Genomic DNA, 19,490 nt, shown 5'->3' with positions numbered 1-19,490 from the left:
GTACAAAAATATATGTTTTGAGTGAAATTAGCCTTTTAAACCATAACTTGTTAATCAAGTACTTGTACAGAAAAGTACTGTTTGGGTGGAATGAACCTTCAAAAACAGAAAGTGGCATTTTGAGGTGACTTCACTTTTTAAACTCAATGTGTAAGGGAATGTCTACAGCTACCACCAGGAGGAGAAGCAGTAAGTTTTACAGCACACTTACTGGTTTCTCCATGAATTTAACCTCCAGAGTCGGAGTGTCAAAGCAGAATCCTTCTGTAACATGAGAAATCTGAGGGAGAACATTCAGAGCAAACAACCTGAACTGTGGCATGTTGGTGATCCTGGTTGCAGCTCAGCAATCTACTGGTCCCAAAAACACTAGTGTTGCGACACAGTTTAGGAGATTCAAACAAATTGCAGCTGGTGCCTGACATGTTTATATGCAGGGATGAGAATTTTCCGCGGATCCGCGGAATTCTGCGGATTTTATCATTGCCAGGGTCATTCTTGTGAATCGTCTAAATTCGAGGAGAAAATTTTTTGGGGGGTGAGGTATGTTTATGGTCGGCGAGTCGTAATATCGAACGGCTGCTAATATCCACTGCGCTGAATGCTAGCTGCCACTCAGTGAGAGCAGTCATGTACAGTACTGTAATCGAATCACCATGAAGTGTAGAGTCCAGGGATGGGAATTTTCCGCGGATCTGCTGATTTCCACCGATTTCATTTCAAGTCTGAACACTTTATTGTCGCTGATACTCCCGCGAGATGGTAACGACGTTAACGATAGCTTGTTAACGACGATTGTAAACGGCCCAGCGATTGGAAGTTGCTGCGCCGCCGCCGCCGCCGCACACATAACCCAGCAGTCCACTCCACAGGAAGGTTTTCTTACAAACCCAGCAGCTGAATGGTTTCTCCTTGATGTGGTATCTAATGTGCGTCTTGAGGTGCTGCTTGGTGCCAAATCTTTTACCACAATCCAGGCAGCTCAAGGGTTTTCTGTCTGCTGTATCAGTAACTGTTCCTGATTGAGGCTCAGCACAGACTGCAGGACCTGGATGTAAACTTCCAACTGGATCAGACCTCCCTGCCAGTTCTGATCCTCCACAGTCGTTTCCATCTGTAGGTTCTACTTCTTGAGAGGATTCTGTGTTACATTTGTCTTCTCCAAACCGTGCGTCTTGCTTTTGTCGTATCTGAGTTGTTGTTTGTCTGTGGGTTCTCATGTGAAGCTTCAAGTTCACCTTCAGCCTAAATTGTTGAGCACAAATACTGCAGCTGAACGTGTCACTAACGGAGTTCAAACGAGACAAGTCACAGTCGCCGGTGTCCATCTGTGGAGAGTCGGAGGTTGTGTCTTCAGGCTGTAAATCTGGTTCTGGGTCTTCCACAGAGTCTCTGTTCTCCTCAGTGTGGCTGTGATGAAGCTGTGATGACAGATGTTTCTCTTCATCATCTTCACTGTTCACAGGACTGAACGTGAACTTGGTCATATCAGCCTCCTGCTCCTCCTTAATGTGAGGCGGTTCTGGGTCCTCCTGGTCCTGGTCTTCTTTCCTCACCAAAAGCTGCCGGAAGTCTGCAGAAACACAGTAATTACACAAAACCATGACTTTACGTTTAAACAGTGTGAACATCCAGTCCATAATAATCTTTAAAGTTCTTCCACAGTCATTGACTGAACCCTTAAAAACTCAGCTTTGTGTATTAGAGTTACATATTATGATTTTTCTTTCCCATTTTTAGCACCAATAAGGACCAATTTATGCTTTCCACTGGAGCTTCCATTAATAGTCGGTACAGTTGATGAAGTCGATGATGAAAATGTGGCACTATCTACATTTTAAAGTAACACGTTTTTGTTTTATTACAAAAGCACTTGCACGGAAAGTAAAACCACAACTTTTGCATTCAGAAGGATTATTTTGGTGGAATAAACATTTAAAACAAAAAGACATGTACAGAAACTGGTATTTTGAGGTTGGCTAAACCTTTAAAACTATAAGTATTTGCACAAAAAAATAAGATTTTGGTTAAACTTGACCATTAAAACTAGAATTTGTTAATACAAATGTACTGTTTGGGCAGAATAAACCCTTAAACAAAAATACTAGAAAGTGGTATTTGAGGGTGACTTCACCTTCAAAACTATGAGCATTTGCATAGAGAATTATATTTTGGGTGAAACAATCTTTCAAAACCATAACTTGTGCATTAGAAAGTAGTATTTGGGGTGGAATGAACATTAGAAAGTACTCTTGGGATTGAGCAAGCTTTAAAAGCAAAACCATTTGCACAGAAAGTAAAATTTTGAGTGAATAACCCTTTAAAACCTTAACCTGTTCTTACAACAGTACTGTTTGAGTGAAATAAACCCTGAAAACAAAACTACTTGTACAGAAAGTGGTATTTTGGGGCGACTTCACTTTCAAAACTACAAGTAGTTGCATAGAAAATAATATTTTGGGTGAAACAACCTTTCAAAACCATTACTTGTGCATTAGAAAGTGTTGTTTGGATCAAATAAACATTTAAATCCATAATGTGTTCACGAAAATGAACTATTTGGGTGGAATTTTGGGTGGAATAAACCTTAAAAACAAAATTATTCACATATAAAGGTAGGTTTGGGGTAAAATTAACCTTAAAAACCTTAACTTTTTAATTAGAAACTAGAATAAACCTTTAAAGCTAAAAGTACTGTTTAGGTAGCCTTGCCGCGCTAGACAACCCACGGCAACGAATTTAATTCTCTGCCAGGGTGGGTCTAGTTACCCTCCATAAGGCTCGAGGCTGGATTCTCCTAAAACTGGCCGGACCAATCACCATGAAGTGTAGAGTCAGAAGGCAGGCGTAACGAAGTGACGACAGAGGCGTGACGATTCTGACAGAAACAACCGGCGCACAATAAACAGTTATCTTTCGACTCGGCTTTGGCCACAGCCCTTAAAGATTTGAAGCTAAAATTCAACTTGAAAGATAAACAAAGGACGGTACTGAAGTGTTTCATTGAGAAGAAAGACGTATTTGGACTTATGCCGACGGGATATGGCAAATCCTTAATATACCAGTTGGCTCCGCTGGTTGGGAAGCTAATGTGACTTAGCCACAATCCGCCGGTGCTCTCGGAACTACGTCAGCCTATTCGTTGCACTGATTGGTTGTATACCTACCCAATTGCTGCAGAGGGATTTGATAGTCAACCTTTTAGCCCGCCTCCCTCGACCCTTGTGCCGTCAGAAACATGGGTGTAGCATGGCGAGGCTACTGTTTAGGTGGAATAAATCTTACAAACAAAAACACATGTACAGAAACTGCTCTTTTGATGGAACAAACTTTAAATACTTGTACAGTAAATGGTATTTTAGGGGGATGTCACTTTCAAAACTATGAGTACTTGGATAGAAAATATTATTTCGGGTGAGACAGACCTTTACAACCGTCCATCTATCCATTCTCTATACACCGCTTTATCCTCATTAGGGTCGCGGGGGGAGCTGGAGTCTATCCCAGCTAACTTGGGCGAAGGCAGGGGACACCCTGGACAGGTCACCAGTCTGTCACAGGGCTACATATACAGACAAACAATCACACTCACATTCACACCTACGGGCAATTTAGAGTGACCAATTAACCTCAGCATATTTTTGGACTGTGGGAGGAAGCCGGAGTACCAGGAGAAAACCCACGCATGCACAGGGAGAACATGCAAACTCCATGCAGAAAGATCCCAGGTCCACCCCTTTACAACCAGAACTTATTTATTAGAAAGTACTATTTAGGTGAAGTAAACCTTAAAATCAGAACTACTTCTACAGAATATGGTATTTTGGGGAGACTTCACCTTCAAAACTGTGGGTACTTGTACAGAATAGCACTGTTTGGGTGGAATATGCCTCAAAAATACAAATATGTGTATAGAAAGTACTATTTGGGTGGAATAAACTTTTAAAGCTATAATTACTTGCATAGCTAATAATATTTTGGCTGAAACAACGTTCAAAAACCATAACAATGCATTAGAAAGTACGACTTGGGTGGAACAAACCTTAAAAAAATATAAATAAGTGTACAGTAAGAGGTATTTTGGGGTAACTTAACCTTTAAAACTATAAACACTTGCACATAAAATACTATTTTGACTGAAAAAAAATGAATTTCTGCATTAGAAAGTACTATTTCGGTGGAAATAATATTTGAAATTACAATTATACAGTATTTTGTAGGCTTTTTATTTGTATTTTTACTTTTAGAACTTCTGTCGCATCTGGTTCCTCGCTGAATTTGATTTGAAGTTGCTGCTGTGAAGCTATTGGCGGCTAACACTAGCTTAGCATCAGCGTTAGCAGCGCAACGGTGTAGTTTAGCTCCAGGATTGAAAACTTCACCTGTCAACTGGACAAGTCGCTCCGTCTCCTCCTCGTACTCCCGGAAGGTTTTCTCCAGGTGTCCCAGGATGTCGTCCACCGCCTCAGTGAGTCGCTGGCTGATAAATGTCTTTAAACTCTCCAATCGTGGCATTTTTCTCTCAGAAAACTTCATATTAGTTTGTAAATGCGACCACTTCCGGCGCCAGATTCATGGATGTGATTTGAGGAAAGTGAAATTATCTGAAAAATTCAGCCGGGGGTCTGGGGGTCAGCGGGTCCAGGGCAGCGCCCGGTGGGGGGACAAGGAGGGCAAAGCCCCCCGAAGCTCCTGGGTTTTAGTGTTAAGTGTCAAAAGTGGACTAAAATAGCAAGTAAACATAAAAGAAACAACTCATTATATTCATCATATACACATGTATTCAAGTCAATATGTAATATGATAAACTAAGGAGGAGCAGAAATTCACAATCTATGAAGAAGATACCATTCATCATGACTCAAAACAAAAAGATTTAAGAACTTACTGAGTACATTGTTGGCTCTATATACATATATAAACAAAATACTGACTAATGAACACATTTCTATATAAAACAATATATATATATATATATATATAATCATTTTCTGATATATCTTTTTAATATATATGTATGAATTATATTGATAGTCTATATATGATTTATATAATCATTTTCTCTGATATATTGATTATATTAATACTCCATCTATGATTTATATATATTCATTTTCTCTGATATATAACTTTTATTTATTGTTTTATATAGAAATATGTGTTCATTAGTCAGTATTTTGTTTATATATGTATATATAGCGTAATCATATATTGTCTCTTCAAATTATTAAAATAGGCTAATTGACTTCACTGCCATTATCTGCTTCTCTAACATATATTAGTGTGAGTGTGTGTTTAGTGTTTGCAAAATACCTGTCTACAGCAGAGCTTAATATCAGAATATTCTATTACTGTTAATCCCGCTATGAATATTAAAATACGGCGAACCATTTGTCCTGTATCATAGCTACATGTATGACATTTGCAGCAAAAAATTAAAATAAAAACACGTGAAAATCAGTAATATTCAGAGTTAAGATGGATTAAATGCGCTGTCAAACAGCGCTGAGTGGAGTGGGTGATCAGACCAAGAGGGCAGCCGTATTTCTCGCTGCGCAGCAGCCCGAGCGGCGTCTACTCTTTATTATGTCTATGGTTGCAAGTACACACTACTGATCCCGTATGTTTGGTCCTGTTGTCGCGTCTCTTCCCTCCGCCGGGTGAAAAAATTGCTGGGCATTTGGTGGTTAGAACGCTTTTTGTACAATTTCCTGGCATGATTTTTCGTTTTCATGTGGTCTATCAGTGCTTGGCATCCTCTGTCGCTGTTTTGTCTCATCGTCGCACACCATGCACCTCGCTTTCCCAGCTACATCTAACTTTCGATAATGCTCTCCAGTCGTTGTTTCCAACTCGTGCTTTTGCCAGCGCACTGTTGACAACTACGTGCGATCCAACCCTATACCCCTTACACCCCATATTTTTTTTCTCATCGAATTTGGGCGATTTACGTTGGGTCTCAAAATTGATACACCAAATAACATGCCTGATACGGTCTCGGAATATCTAAAAGTCGTACCTTGGGGGAAACGAAATCAGATTTTTTGGGGTGAAAAAATAGGTTTTTTTTTTTTGAAACGTCAAAAAAGCAGAATTCCGCGAATTCACGGAAAAATCACATCCCTGCAGATTTCACAATAAGCGTCTTCTTCCTGTTCTCCATTCATTGGCAAGAACCGACTCATAAGTCCAGTCTTTTATTTACAACATTCTCAAGTTACTAATAATAGTAAATTTACAGAAGAAAACTAATCTCAAAACAAAATATTGAAATATGATTTAATAGCACTAATGTACTGAACAGATTCAGTATAAGACCCACAAACAAAGCCAAATACATTTGAGCAACTCTGAAGCACAACACTCAGGAGGATCTTTAAGAATAATTCCAAGATCAAACCCAGTGAAACAGATCCACATTACATGAGAGGCATTTTCATTTATAAACCTCAAAGCAATGTTAGAGCTTGACATTTTGAAACTGCTGTTGATTGAAGCCAGAATTACTGTTATTACTGTTTTTTGAGGAAAATAACACTCAATTGTCATGAAAATGTTAATCTAGTTATCTGAACCGACATGTAAAAACTTGCAGATAACGAAGGGACAGTATCTTGCTTGTTTTTTTCTGGTACTCTAATACACAATGCACAATAGATGCTGTAAAGATTCCCCTACAATGACTTATTCTGCTACATAGCTGCACCGAGATTATCTATTATTTCATTATTCTTTATAGAATCTGGCTACTGCGAATAGTTTACTGTTGGCAATTATAAAAATGAGACATGTAGAATAAAGTGATTTGATGAAATAATCAACATGATTTTAAGTTTAGATTTAGGAAATTTTCCAGACGAAACCAGAAATCACACAATAGGACCATCAGAAAAGTTCAAAATTCAACAATTATTTCTGTTTCTTTTTTTTTTTTACAGTTTCTGGCTCTGATAAATGGTGTCATTTTGTAAAATTTGTACAATTAAAAAAAATAACATGCCTTTCAAATTCTCCAGGATTTTGGGAGTTCAAAGGGTTTAACAACTGACACAAGATGCTAACTGGTAAATTTCAACAGTGGATTCTTAAACAGTCTGACAAGCTGCTTCGTCCTGTTTCTGGTTTTTATGCCAAACTAAAATAACAACTTTCTTATACCCACATAAGAACAGTCTCATCTCTCAGATGCTAAGTTTAAAAACAGTAGAACTACTTCTTCAAAACTGTGAGGAGGGGCTGACTTAAAATTAAAACATCTGCTGCTCAGGACTGATCACAAAAGACAGAACATCAGACTTGGTTCTCTAGAAAATTTATTGTACCTGCTCTTAGAGGTTTGCAGGAAAACGTTTCTGCTGCAGCTTCACTTCGAGCTGCTGGTCTCTGAACCACACTCATGTCTTTTAAACTGCGACTGCCACGTGAATCTCTGCTCACAACCGCTACAGCTGAATAGTTTCTCCCCTGTGTGAGCTGCCATGTGTCTCGTCATGTGTCCCTTTCGTGAGAATCTTTTCTCGCAGACTGAACAGGTGAAAGGCTTCAGACCAGTGTGGATCCTCATGTGCTGAACCAAAGTGTGACGCTGAGTGAAACTGTTGCTACAAACTGAACAGGAGAAGGGTCTCTCCCCCGTGTGAATCCTGAAGTGTGCCGCTAAGTCCGAGCGCTGCCTGAAAGTCTTGCTGCACAGCGAGCAGCTGAATGGTTTCTCCCCACTGTGGACTCTCATGTGTTTGTCCAGCGACCAGCTGTGGCTGAAACTGTTGTTGCAAACCAAGCAGCTGAACGGTTTCTCTCCTGAGTGACATCTCATGTGAGCGATCAGATGTTCCCTCCGAGAGAAGTTTTTACCACAGAACGAGCAGCTGAACGGTTTCTCTCCATTGTGGCACTTGATGTGTCGTTTCAGATTCGTCTTGTGGACAAACATTTTACCGCAGTCGGAGCATGTGAAGGAGTCTTGGTGATGTTTCACAGAGTTTAAACCAGGCTCCCTGGTTTCAGTACAGTCATCATCGCTGTCATCCGTCTCTGAGGAGTCTGAGGTTCTGTCTTCAGGCTGTAAATCTGGTTCTGGTTCTTCCACAGAGTCTCTGTTCTCCTCAGTGTGGCTGTGATGAAGCTGTGGTGACTGAGGTTTCTCTTCATCATCCTCAGTCTTCACAAGGACAGGACTGAAGATGAACATGTTGATATCATCGTCCTGGCTGCTCCACAGTTCCTCCTGTTCCTCCTTAATGTGAAGCAGCTCTGGGTCCTCCTGGTCCTGGTCTTCTTTATTCACCAACATCTGCTGGACTTCTGCAGAAACAAAAAGAATCCTTTAATCAAAGTAAGTCCTGAACTATCAGACAGGACTCTGTTGTAGAAGAACCGTGCAGTTTAATTTATTTTTTAATCAAGCAGCAGAAAACATTGCATCACTATGTGTTTAAGTTGATTTACTTCATGTGACTACTGTGTGCAAAATCACAAAGTTGCTGCTGAAATGATACATCATGCAGCACTAATGCTCCTTACACAAAATGTCGTTTTCAGGAACAATGTATATTATTTTATTACAGTAACTAATGACCAATATAATTGCCAACTAAATAAAATACTGATTATTTTAAAGGCCATTCCTCTCTCTGTATTGTATGTCTGACATTTTTGGTCAACCCTGTTCGCAACCTGAGATCGTCAGGCAGAAGACTGATCTGTTTCAGAGGTTTGACTAAAATGTTGCTCTGTAAAGATTATTATTAATATTGTATTTTTAAACAGCATACGTTTCACATACTTTAATATTCTGTATGATACAAGTTTCATAAACTACATAAATTACAAAAATACTCTGTAAATTAGTTTATTAGGGTCCGAGCACCGAGGGTGCGAAGGACAGGCGGTGCAAGGGCACTGACTGTCCAAGGCACCAGCGGTGCCTAGGACCCTATTGAAACCCTAGGGTTTATTATTAGGGTCCGAGCACCGAGGGTGCGAAGGACAGGCGGTGCAAGAGCACCGACTGTCCAAGGCACCAGCGGTGCCTAGGACCCTATTGAAACCCTAGGGTTTTTTTTTTTTTTTTTCTCCCGGAAAGTAAATTGGCTTTTTGGCGGCCTTATCATACTCCAAAACGCGTGAAATTTGGCATGCACATCAGGACTGGCGAAAAATTTGATATTTCATGGGAGTTGCGCATGTGCGTGGCAAAATGGCTCTATAGCACCACCTGCAAACTTGAAAAAGTGGTCATTAGGCCAACTGCCACAATGTTTCATGTACAGCTACAATATTTGGTGGGCATATGCAGAACATCAGGACACACCAAAAAGTCAATTACAGCCACGCCCTAAACCCAACAGGAAGTCGGCCATCTTGAATTTCCTGTAAATTTTTCAAACTTAATCGCTCCTCGGGAAATGAATTGCCATTTTGGCGGCCTTATCATATTCCAAAACGCGTGAAATTTGGTGTGCACATCAGGACTGGCGAAAAATTTGATATTTTACGGGAGTTGCGCATGTGTGTGGCAAAATGGCTCTATAGCGCCACCTGCAAAATTGAAAAGTGGTCATTAGGCCAACTTCCACAATGTTTCATTTACAGCTACAATATTTGGTGGGCATATGCACCACATCGGGACACACCAAAAAGTCAATCATAGCCACGCCCTAAACCCAACAGGAAGTCGGCCATCTTGAATTTGCTGTAAATTTGTCAAAATTAATTTCTCCCGGCAAATGAATTGCCTTTTTGGAGGCCTTATCATATCCCAAAACGCGTGAAATTTGGCATTTTATGGGAGTTGCACATGTGTGTGGCAAAATGGCTCTATAGCACCACCTGCAAAATTGAAAAAGTGGTCATTAGGCCAACTTCCACAATGTTTCATTTACAGCTACAATATTTGGTGGGCATATGCACCACATCAGGACACACCAAAAAGTCAATCACAGCCACGCCCTAAACCCAACAGGAAGTCGGCCATCTTGAATTTGCTGTACATGTGTCAAAATCAATAGCTCCTAGTGGATAAGTCTGAGAGAACTGAAATTTGGCCAGTACATGCACCAGACCTTTCTGATGAAAAGTTATCAAAAACTCAACCAGAAGCCAAAAGGTGTGGCAATGGCGGAGCCTCAAAAAACTGATCCTTCGCCATGAAACAGGAAGTGGTGTCTAATTCTTCTCAACATGCTCCAATCTGCCTGAAACTTTACATGTATGATGACAGTCCTGTCCTGATGTCATCCACATAGGGATATTCATTGACAGTCATAGCGCCACCTTGTGGTTTCAGGAAATAGACATCTTTTACACTTTCATGCCCTATTGTTACCCGGTTGATCATATTCACTTCAAATGCGGTGACAACAGCCTGAACACATTGATGATGCATCCCAGTGAAAATGGTGACTTGTCATCAAAGGGCGTGTCTGTGGCGGCCAAACCAATTTCGATGTTTCGCCATGAAAATTTAACGATTCATATCTCAGCTGAACAAGATCCTATCTGCCCCAAACTTCACATGATGGACACCAGGTCCAGTCTGAACACATCCACACTCATAAATTCTGCAAAAGTCATAGCGCCACCTGTTGGTAATAGTAAGTTTAAGGCCTTATATTTTCAGGTACAATGGCCCCAAACGTGGTGATATCATGCTGGAAATTGGTCAGTCGAGTCTTCACCTCTTGACAATCCCACACTCTCAAGGGTGTGACATTTCATGCAACGCTGTTGCCGTAGCAACCAAATATCGCCATGCAAAACAAAGTGCTGTTTGACAGGTTAGAAATACTCCAATGCTCACTAAAATTACCACACACATCACCATCGACCCAAGGAACAACACCGTATGCATCTCGGCACTGCACATGCTATAGCGCCCCCTACAGTATTTTTAACAAACAGCCCCCCCAGCACGTTTCACCTACATCCATGAAATTTGGGAGGCTTATAGAGCACATCAGGACGCACAAAAAAGCCTCTTGGAGCCATGTCCTAAACCCAACAGGAAGTTGGCCATCTTGGATTAATTGTGAGATTTTTGATGATTTTTCTCATTTTTGAGTTAATACCTCCAAGGGGATAATTCCAGGAGACTTGAAATTTTGTCAGTCCACACAACAGGACTTGGTGATGAAAAGTTAGCAAAAGTTTAACCAGAATCCAAATGGCGTGGCCATGGCGACCATTAGAGTTTTGATGCTTCGCCAAGAAACATCAACTGCTGTATAACTCTCCTCTGCATGCTCCAATCTGCCTCAAACTTTCCATGTGTGATCACAATTCATTCCTGATCACATCTACAGGCCAACAGACACTCTCAGTCGCAGTGCCACCTGTTGGATGGACAGTAAATGCTGTACAACTGGCCTCTACATGGTCAAATCAGCCTGAAACTTTTCATGACTGATCAGAGTCCAACCCTCATCACATTCACTGTTTGAAATACACTCTGAGTTACAGCGCCACCTGGTGGTGGATGGGCAGGAAATGCTGTATAACTAGTCTGAACATGCTCCAATCTGGCTGAAATTTTACTTGTGATTAAACTCTGGTCCAGATGTGATTCAGAGGCCGGCACACACTCTCAGTCACAGTGCCACCTGGTGGACGTGCATGGATTCGCCGACCAGCGTGGATGCGAGGACCCGTCCATCGCTGCTTGCAGCTTTAATTATAAATGTAATCATTAGTTACAGTTCTATGTTCTACAAATATTTAATTTGACATTTTTTAAAAACTTTTATAAACTAAGTAGTTGCAGCTCTGTGTTCTGCAGACTAATATTGCTATATTTTTGGATAGTTTTTAAGTTTTACAGACTAAACAATTAGTAAAATGATAATCTGTAAATTATTTAGTAAAAAATTCTTTAATTGCAACAGCATGTTTATTAAAGATTACAACAATTTTTCAATGTTTTTGAGAATTTTTGAAGTTTCATAAACTAAATAATTTTAAAAATATTCTTTAAATAAACTCATCATAAAGATAAACTTCACGTTTTATAAAGATCATTATTTTTGCATTTTTATTCAACTAAATATTTTACAAAATAATTATCAGTACACCAGACTATAAAAGCAAGCAACAGTTCCAGCTCTAGAAAGTTTATTATAATTATATTTTGGACAGGTTTTTTTCATTTACTAAACATGAACAACCTATACATTATTTCAAAGTAACCGGTAGCCGCAGCTCTGATGTAAATAATAACAACAACAAAAACAAACACTGTCACCGTAAAGTTGAGAATACGGCCACCCTCCGGTTGGACCATCAGCCGGTTTTCCCGCCACCGTCAGTACCTGGATCCTGGACATTTTCCCTCCACTTGCTGCGTCTCTACACCGCCTGCTGTCCTTCAAATTGCCGCTGCGCCGCTCAGCTCCGTCACCGGTGCGCTGCTGCCGGCTAGCATGCTAAGCTAAGGTAGGCAGCTGCCGGTCAGCGGTAACATCCGGTCCGTTCAGCACCGTTAATCAGACACACATAAGATCTGAGGACTCAGTCAGAACCGCTGAGCTCCGAACGGATTTACTCAGAGGAGGCGGTGTGTTTCTGTTTACAAAAGCGCTACCTCTGCTGCTGCTCCTCTGAGCCGCCATGATTCAATCCCCGTCATGCATCTGTCGCTTGTAGCACAGTTTCAAAATAAAAGCCCAGCGGCGCTACACTTAAGAATAAAGCTGAATTAAAACGACCATTTAAACAGAATTTACTGAACTGTTGTGATTATTTTTCAAATTTACATTCGCTTGAAAGTAACTTAGTTCTGGAGCAACTGTTCATATTTAATGTAAATGAGGATAAAATAGATGTTAAAAATATCATTTATATAATAAGATTTGTACATTTGCCTTTTCACAGGAAAACAATCAACACAGTTCACTTTGTACTAGAATGAATTAAGCAGCTTCCAGCTTCCGTTTAGGAAAACACTCTTTTATTTATTCTGTCATTTCAATGAAAAAAATAGAGGACTGTTGGTTATTTTTCCTTGTTTTAACCCTTATATAGTCATTTTTGGAGGATAATTTTCTCAGAGATCAAAGTAGAAAATCAAAGCTGTCAGACTGACTTATTGTTGTTAAACAAATTCTACTGCTTAAGCTCAGAAACCTTCAAACCTGACTGACTGTATTTACTTATACTGAATATTATTTGTTGGATAATAAAGACATCAAAGACATCTACTGGTTACTATTAACATTCTAATTCCCTCTGCAGTACACAGGATTTATATTTTACACATTTATGATGTCCAACAGACTGATATAGCAAATGAAATATGCCTTTAATGCAATCAGTGTTTGTCCACTTAACTGCAGCATTTATCAGCAAATAGCATCTCCTACTGGTTTGTAAACTGTGTCATTCTGCACAGAAGACATTTCTAAATTCTTTCTACTTCTAGTCAGTTCTATTGTGTTGAAACAACAACCATCTAGAAACTATATAGAGTTCTGCTACTGTAAGATGTTATTTCAGCTGTGATGCTCAATTTGAAGCTCTGCTACTAAAACAGAACAGCTGAAGTTCTCTGATAACAGCAGCGACAGAAAACAAAAACACAAAACTAATTTCTCACTGAACGTTTATTTGAACTGTTTGTTGCTGCATCCAGAGTGAATGACCGCCATCATGACCAAGACGTGCTGTAAAAGTCACACTCATGCGATGGCATCAGACATTTGGGGGAACACAGATCCCATAATACAATTAGAACACAAGCTTAAATTAAATAAACAACTGATTCATTTCGAGACACTTTTAAGCAAATAATTCCTCTGCCATAATAAACCCGTAATAAAGACAGCTGACTTGTGCTTTACTTGGAGCATCAGAGGGAGGTAAGAATATGTTGTTGCACATTACAAGATGCATCCAGCCAGTCTTTATGCATCATGCGTTGTAAAGCTGCTGTTTACAGTGAGCTTCACATTTCTGCACAGAAATCGTTCCAGAATGAAAACTGCAATGTTTAGAGCCTCAGTTCGTCTCCACAGGTATCAGTCACACAGTATGTTAGCATAGCTGCTAAAATATAGCTATTAATGTGGCTCAGGCAGGTCTGAAACTGTAATGATCATGTTTCACTGGCTGTAATTCAAAATTCTACAGCAACATTAATAAACCTACAGATAACCTTTGTATATTACAGAGTTCATCCTTTGACTTTAATAAATACCTGCAGCATCACATGTCAGGACAAGCCATAAATGCATCTTTAAACTAAGCGATTTGCATTCAAACACAGCAGCAATAATGTCAAAAACCCAGGATCTGATGGTAAACAAGGTTTTTGTGTTAATAATTAATTACAGGAAATTACAACAGACAGATGCACCAACATGTTCATTAAAGGAGAATATATTTAACATATTTTCTACTGTATGGTGGGGGGTGTGTGTGGGGGGGGGCAGATTGGTGCTTTTTCAGTATTTTGGAGGACACAACCCACCCAAAGGCTGCACTGCTACTCTGCAAGTTTCATCCTTCATCCAGAAATCATTCTGTCATTAAGGACATTCAACGATTTTAGATCATCCAATCGGATACACTAGTTTATTACTCCGCCAAGGAACAGAGTAATGTGACGACTGGTGTACGTTTGTCCTTCAATCTGCCTGTTAGCAACATTATTCACAAACAGGTAAATGGTTTTGGATGAAATTTTCAGGAAAGGTCAGAAATGACACAAGGACCAAGTGATCCAATTTTGGCAGTGATGCAGCTTATAGTCTGGATTCACAGATTTGTTAAAGATTTCTGTATCATAGCGAGATAGTGGCCAGGCATCACTGTATCTATGACAAGTGAACGCTATGTCAGCTGCCTGTTAATGATCACATGATTGTGACCGCTGTGGACCTATTGGGACTTATCTGTCAGAAATCCTAAAATGACAGAGCAGCCCTGCCAGACTACTGCTCTCTCTGAGCGCTTTTCTTGTTATAAATGTGCACTGTGCACATGTGCACACTGTAGCTGTGCAAAAACCACCATCCCTGTTTTATAGTCATATTCCATAAATGTGCTTGTTCAGAAGTTTGTATTGGGAGTGTGGGAATGCAGAGTGTTGACTTTTGTTTCTATTTACAGTAATTCTGGCAATTCTGCAGTTTTAGCTGCTGCTCTCTCCAACACATTTGTGGCTTTTGACCTGCGACTGCCACGTGAATCTTTTATCACAGACGCTGCAGCCAAACTGTTTCTGTCCTGTGTGCACTGAGAAGTGATAAGTCAGGTTTGCTTTCTGTGAAAAGCTTTTCTCACACACTGGGCAGCTGTAGGGTTTCTCTCCTGTGTGAACAGTCATGTGTTTCTTCAGACCTCCCTTCTGTGTGAAACTTTTCTCACAGTACAAGCAGCTGAACGGTTTCTCCCCTGTGTGGATCCTCATGTGGTTCACCAGAGCACTGCGCACAGCAAAACTAGTCTCACAGAACGAGCAGCCAAAAGGTTTCTCTCCTGAGTGACATCTCATATGGCGGATTAAGTTTGGCCTCTGAGAGAATCTTTTGCTGCAAACGGAGCAGCTGTACGGTTTCTCTCCGGTGTGGTATCTCATGTGTCTCCGCAGGCTGTCTTTACGACCAAACTTTCGGCCACATTCACTGCAGATAAACAACTTTTTTCCACCTTCGTTTACTGAAGTGCGGTGATGTTGCACAGAGTCTGGTTCAGGGTCTCTGCTCTGTTTACAGTCGTCGTCACTGATTTCAGTCTCAGGTTCAGAGTCTGAAGCTTTGTCTCCAGTGACTGACTGTAAACGTGGTTCTGGTTCCGATTCTCCCACAGAATCCCTGTTCTCCTCAGTGTGGCTGTGATGAAGCTGTGAAGACTCAGGTTTCTCTTTATCATCTTCACTCTTCACAGGGACAGGAGAGGAGGGGAACTCAGTGATATCAGCCTCCTGACTGCTCCACAGCTCCTCCTTCTCCTCTTTAATATGAGCGTCCTCCTGATCCAGACAGAAGCTCCTCTTCTGCTGTTGGTCTACATTCACCACAACCTGCTGAACATCTGATGGACACACTGAAACATAGGAAAACACACGTATATGTTGACCCAGTCTCAACAGTCTATGTCAGAAGATCAGAAGACATTTTTTTAATATCAAGTAAAAGATAATTTCATGCTTCTAGAAATTCCACAGGAACAAAAACTTAACAACCATTGACCAGTTATTAGCTATGGCTAACAGACTACTTACATTGGGCAGCGGCAGCAGCAAGCTGTAGCAAATGGGTTGTTTGCATTAGCAGTAGCAGCAGCCATTAAGTTGTTTACCTTAGCAGTGCAGCAGCTAACTGTACTTCATGGATTGTTAACATTAGCAGTAGCAGTAGCCAAGAAGTTGTTTACCTTAGCAGCAGCAGCTAACTGTAGCTAATAGGTTATACATTTTAGCAGCAGCAGCACCAGCAAATTCTAGCTAATGGGTTATTTACACTAGCAACAGTAGCAGCCAGTAAGTTCTTGACCTTACCAGTGGCTACTGGAAGCGAGAAGGCTGTTTGCTTTAGCTACCTGCAGCTAACAGACTGTTTACCACAGCTGCAGGAGCCAACACTTTGTTTACCTTAGCAGCAGCAGCTAACTGTAGCTAACAGGCTGTGTACTTTAGCAGCGGTAACTAACAACAGCGAAAGGGGTGTTTACATTAGCAATAGCAGCAGTCAACAGGCTGTTTATCTTAGTAGCAGCAACTAACTGTAGCCACTAGTTTACATTAGCAACAGCAGCAGTCAACAGGTTGTTTACCTTAGCAGCAGCAGAAGCTAATTATAACTAATGGGCTATTTACATTAGCAATAGTAGCAGCTAACTGTAGCTAATGGGTTGTTTACCTTAGCAGCAGCTACCTGCAGCTAACAGGCTGTTTACTTTAGCAGCAGGAGCTAACAGCAGCTAACCGGGTATTACTCTTAGCAGCAGCTAACAGAGTGTAACAAGAGGATTAGCAGCCCTTAGCTCAGCTGACATGTTTCCCAGCAGCTGGGAGAACCGACCTGCACCGCGCTGCTTCGTCTCGGCCGTCAGAAACACCTCCAGCAGGTCCCGGTGGCGGCGCTCCCTCTCCTCCTCGTACTCCCGGAAGGTTCTCTCCAGGTGTCCCAGGACGTCGTCCACCGCAGCGGTGAGCCGCTGGCTGATAAATGCCTTCAAACCCTGCAGTCCGGACATTTTCCTCTCACTCTGGAGGGTTTGGTGTTTCTGCAGCTGTCAGAAACCGGAGGTTTGTTTACTCTCCGCTGGTCTCGTCTATGTGCTGCACCGACACGGTCATCGACAACTGCCGGGTGACAGTTCAGATTAAAGGTCCCCAACTGTCAGATCATCCTCTTCTTATTAGAAGTTTATTTAGAGCCTGCAAACAACGAACTGATGCTTTACTGATGAGAATATCTAATGTTTTTATAATATATCTAAAAAAGAAAATGAAAATAAAAACAAGGAATAATTTAGTATATTATTTTTTATTTTGCTCTATTTAGTCTAATTTAGTTTGGTTTTGACTTCTAGGTGTCCTACTTTTGCTGTTGCTTGTGTCTTTAAAGGTGTTATATATGACAGGTATGCTACAATCCTGACCAATATGTTTATTATTAATTCTATTTTCACATTTTACTTCTTTGTACATTTTAAATGCGCTGTTTTTTTCTGTAAAAGCTAAAAATAATAATTTTTTTGTAAATACCATCATTTCTCAACACTTTATTTTTATTTCTTTGATAAGCTATTAATCTATCAGAATGTCTAATGTTTTTAATATCTTTTAAAAATAATCATCTAGTGAGAGATTTTATTTTTATTTTGATTTCACCTAATCTTTTTCCCTCCCATTTTGTCTGACTTTTTCTTCTGTTTATAAAATTGATAAATTTCCTACTTTTAATTTTTTTTACATCTTTAAGGCCCCTCTAAAAGACATTTGTTTTTTTTATTATTATTATTATTATTTTGCTTTCTTTTTCTACTTTTGCTTGGCTTTTGTGTTTTTAAAGGTGTTACATATGAATGTTATTATATGTTATATATGGTATAAAATACACTATTTTATGGGAAATACTAACAATTTTTGCACTTTTCTGTAAGTACTGGAATTTCTTGGCTCAATTTGCATATTAATTCTTAAATTCCTTATTAAATCTATCACTGTCTGTAAAGAAAGATATTATGAGATACTCTAATAGTATTCAAAAACACTTCTTATTCTTTTTTTATTAATTGCTTTCTAAAGTTTTCAATCAGTTTCCTTCCATCCGCTCAGAGTAGAACAACACACTGTTTCTTAGTATACACAGAAATATGTATCTGCTGTATTATTCAAATTTCATATTAATGGTTTGCAGTTTAGTCCTCTGTTTTCCTGGGGTTTTTTTTCCTAACTTCTCCCACTTGGCTTTAAACCCTGCTTCCTTCATAAATAAACCTGCTGATTTCTGTCCTGACAAATCAACATGATGATCTTTTTTTTTTTGCCTCTTTTGCAACAACATCTGCATTCTGACACTTTTGATACCAGTATGCCTATAAAAATATAGCTGTCTTTATAAAACAGGGCAGACAAACAGCTGCAACTAGGGCTGATCGTTTTAAAGACAGCAACTGTAAGAGAGGCATGCATCCCAAACATCACTCATTACGTTCACTGCTCCCTGATGAAGGTCTCACACTGAAAGGAAATGTATTTCTGCATCTTGGCCAGTGTCCATGAGTCTGTTTGGCCCTCTGCAACGCACCTGTCTCATGAAACAGGTAGTGTAAGTTGGTCCTTGTGCATGTCTAAAAATCAGAAAATATTGAGATTCTACACAGGACGAACTGACAATAGTATAAGATTATGTATTATCCAAGAACAGTCTGCTACAGTCACATAATCAGACATAAACACATGAAATGCAAAACTGACTACTGTTAAAATAGTGTCAAAGAGAATCCTCTTAAGAGACGAAAAGAGACGTACGAAACTAATGAAAAGTGGGAAAGTAAATGCAAAAATCTCATATAATTGTCATTCCATTAAGCTGTGTAATTTGCTGATATTAATATTTGTGATTGCTCTGGGACGCTGAAATGAAACTCGATCAAATTTAAGTCAAGAACATGAAAAGAAATGAGGCAAACAGTCCACATGTGTTTGTTGAAGCAGCTGGATGTGAGTTTAAGCCTCTGAACTTAACTGGACTTTTTTTTTTTTTTTTTGCTTCTGTCACATTTTCACTCACTGTGGACTCATTTTTCACTGAAATATAAACTCCTGCATCTCTATGGAAACAGAACAACAATGACTAGAAGTAGAGAAAACTCAGAAATGCCGAATGTGCAGGTTGACAGTTATAATTCCACGAATCATTTAAAGAGAAGTTGAATTTCTGTGATTGCTTCTTTTACAAATACTGAATAAAAAAACCTGAAATCAACATATACTGTACAACATTTTCCCAAGTGCCCACATTTGTTATCAATGCCAGAAATGAAAT

The 19,490-nt window shown here is 39.8% G+C and overlaps 2 protein-coding genes and 1 long non-coding RNA gene across 4 annotated transcripts in view; 1 reads left to right on the top strand and 2 right to left on the bottom strand.

The window, feature by feature from the left end:
* LOC110968369 (uncharacterized) overlaps window positions 1-19,490 on the top strand; it is a 116,017-nt gene that overhangs the window by 77,305 nt on the left and 19,222 nt on the right. The window lies entirely within an intron of this gene.
* Window positions 6,182-12,634, bottom strand: LOC110966038 (gastrula zinc finger protein XlCGF8.2DB-like). Of its 2 annotated transcripts, none has more exons than XM_022215265.2 (2): window positions 12,239-12,634; window positions 6,182-8,304 (listed from the first exon to the last, which is right to left on the bottom strand). In XM_022215265.2, the coding sequence occupies exons 1-2, from the start codon at window positions 12,318-12,320 to the stop codon at window positions 7,364-7,366; spliced, it is 1,023 nt and encodes a 340-aa protein (XP_022070957.2). In that variant the 5' UTR covers window positions 12,321-12,634; the 3' UTR covers window positions 6,182-7,363. The 2 variants fall into 2 exon arrangements, with proteins under 2 accessions (XP_022070957.2, XP_051812015.1); XM_051956055.1 differs by having other exon boundaries at window positions 12,306-12,634.
* On the bottom strand, window positions 13,578-17,326 carry LOC127536228 (zinc finger and SCAN domain-containing protein 31-like). The gene is made up of 2 exons (XM_051956045.1): window positions 17,016-17,326; window positions 13,578-16,038 (listed from the first exon to the last, which is right to left on the bottom strand). Exons 1-2 carry the CDS (start codon window positions 17,188-17,190, stop codon window positions 15,125-15,127), a joined length of 1,089 nt encoding a protein of 362 aa, XP_051812005.1. The 5' UTR covers window positions 17,191-17,326; the 3' UTR covers window positions 13,578-15,124.

This window comes from Acanthochromis polyacanthus, chromosome 11, assembly GCF_021347895.1.
Source record: "Acanthochromis polyacanthus isolate Apoly-LR-REF ecotype Palm Island chromosome 11, KAUST_Apoly_ChrSc, whole genome shotgun sequence".
In the NCBI taxonomy this organism is placed as follows: domain Eukaryota; kingdom Metazoa; phylum Chordata; class Actinopteri; family Pomacentridae; genus Acanthochromis; species Acanthochromis polyacanthus.
The sequence above is the reverse complement of the archived record's forward strand: the minus strand, read 5'-3'. Positions and strand labels throughout refer to the sequence as shown.

Bases quoted from the DNA above. Each gene is read 5' to 3' on its own strand.
- LOC110966038 (XM_022215265.2), bottom strand. From the start codon at position 12,320: ATGTCCAGGATCCAGGTACTGACGGTGGCGGGAAAACCGGCTGATGGT. The intron at 8,305-12,238 runs GTGACAGTGTTT...TTGTTTCTGCAG, and splicing joins GCCGTATTCTCAACTTTACG to AAGTCCAGCAGATGTTGGTG.
- LOC127536228 (XM_051956045.1), bottom strand. From the start codon at position 17,190: ATGTCCGGACTGCAGGGTTTGAAGGCATTTATCAGCCAGCGGCTCACC. The intron at 16,039-17,015 runs GTCGGTTCTCCC...CCTATGTTTCAG, and splicing joins GACGAAGCAGCGCGGTGCAG to TGTGTCCATCAGATGTTCAG.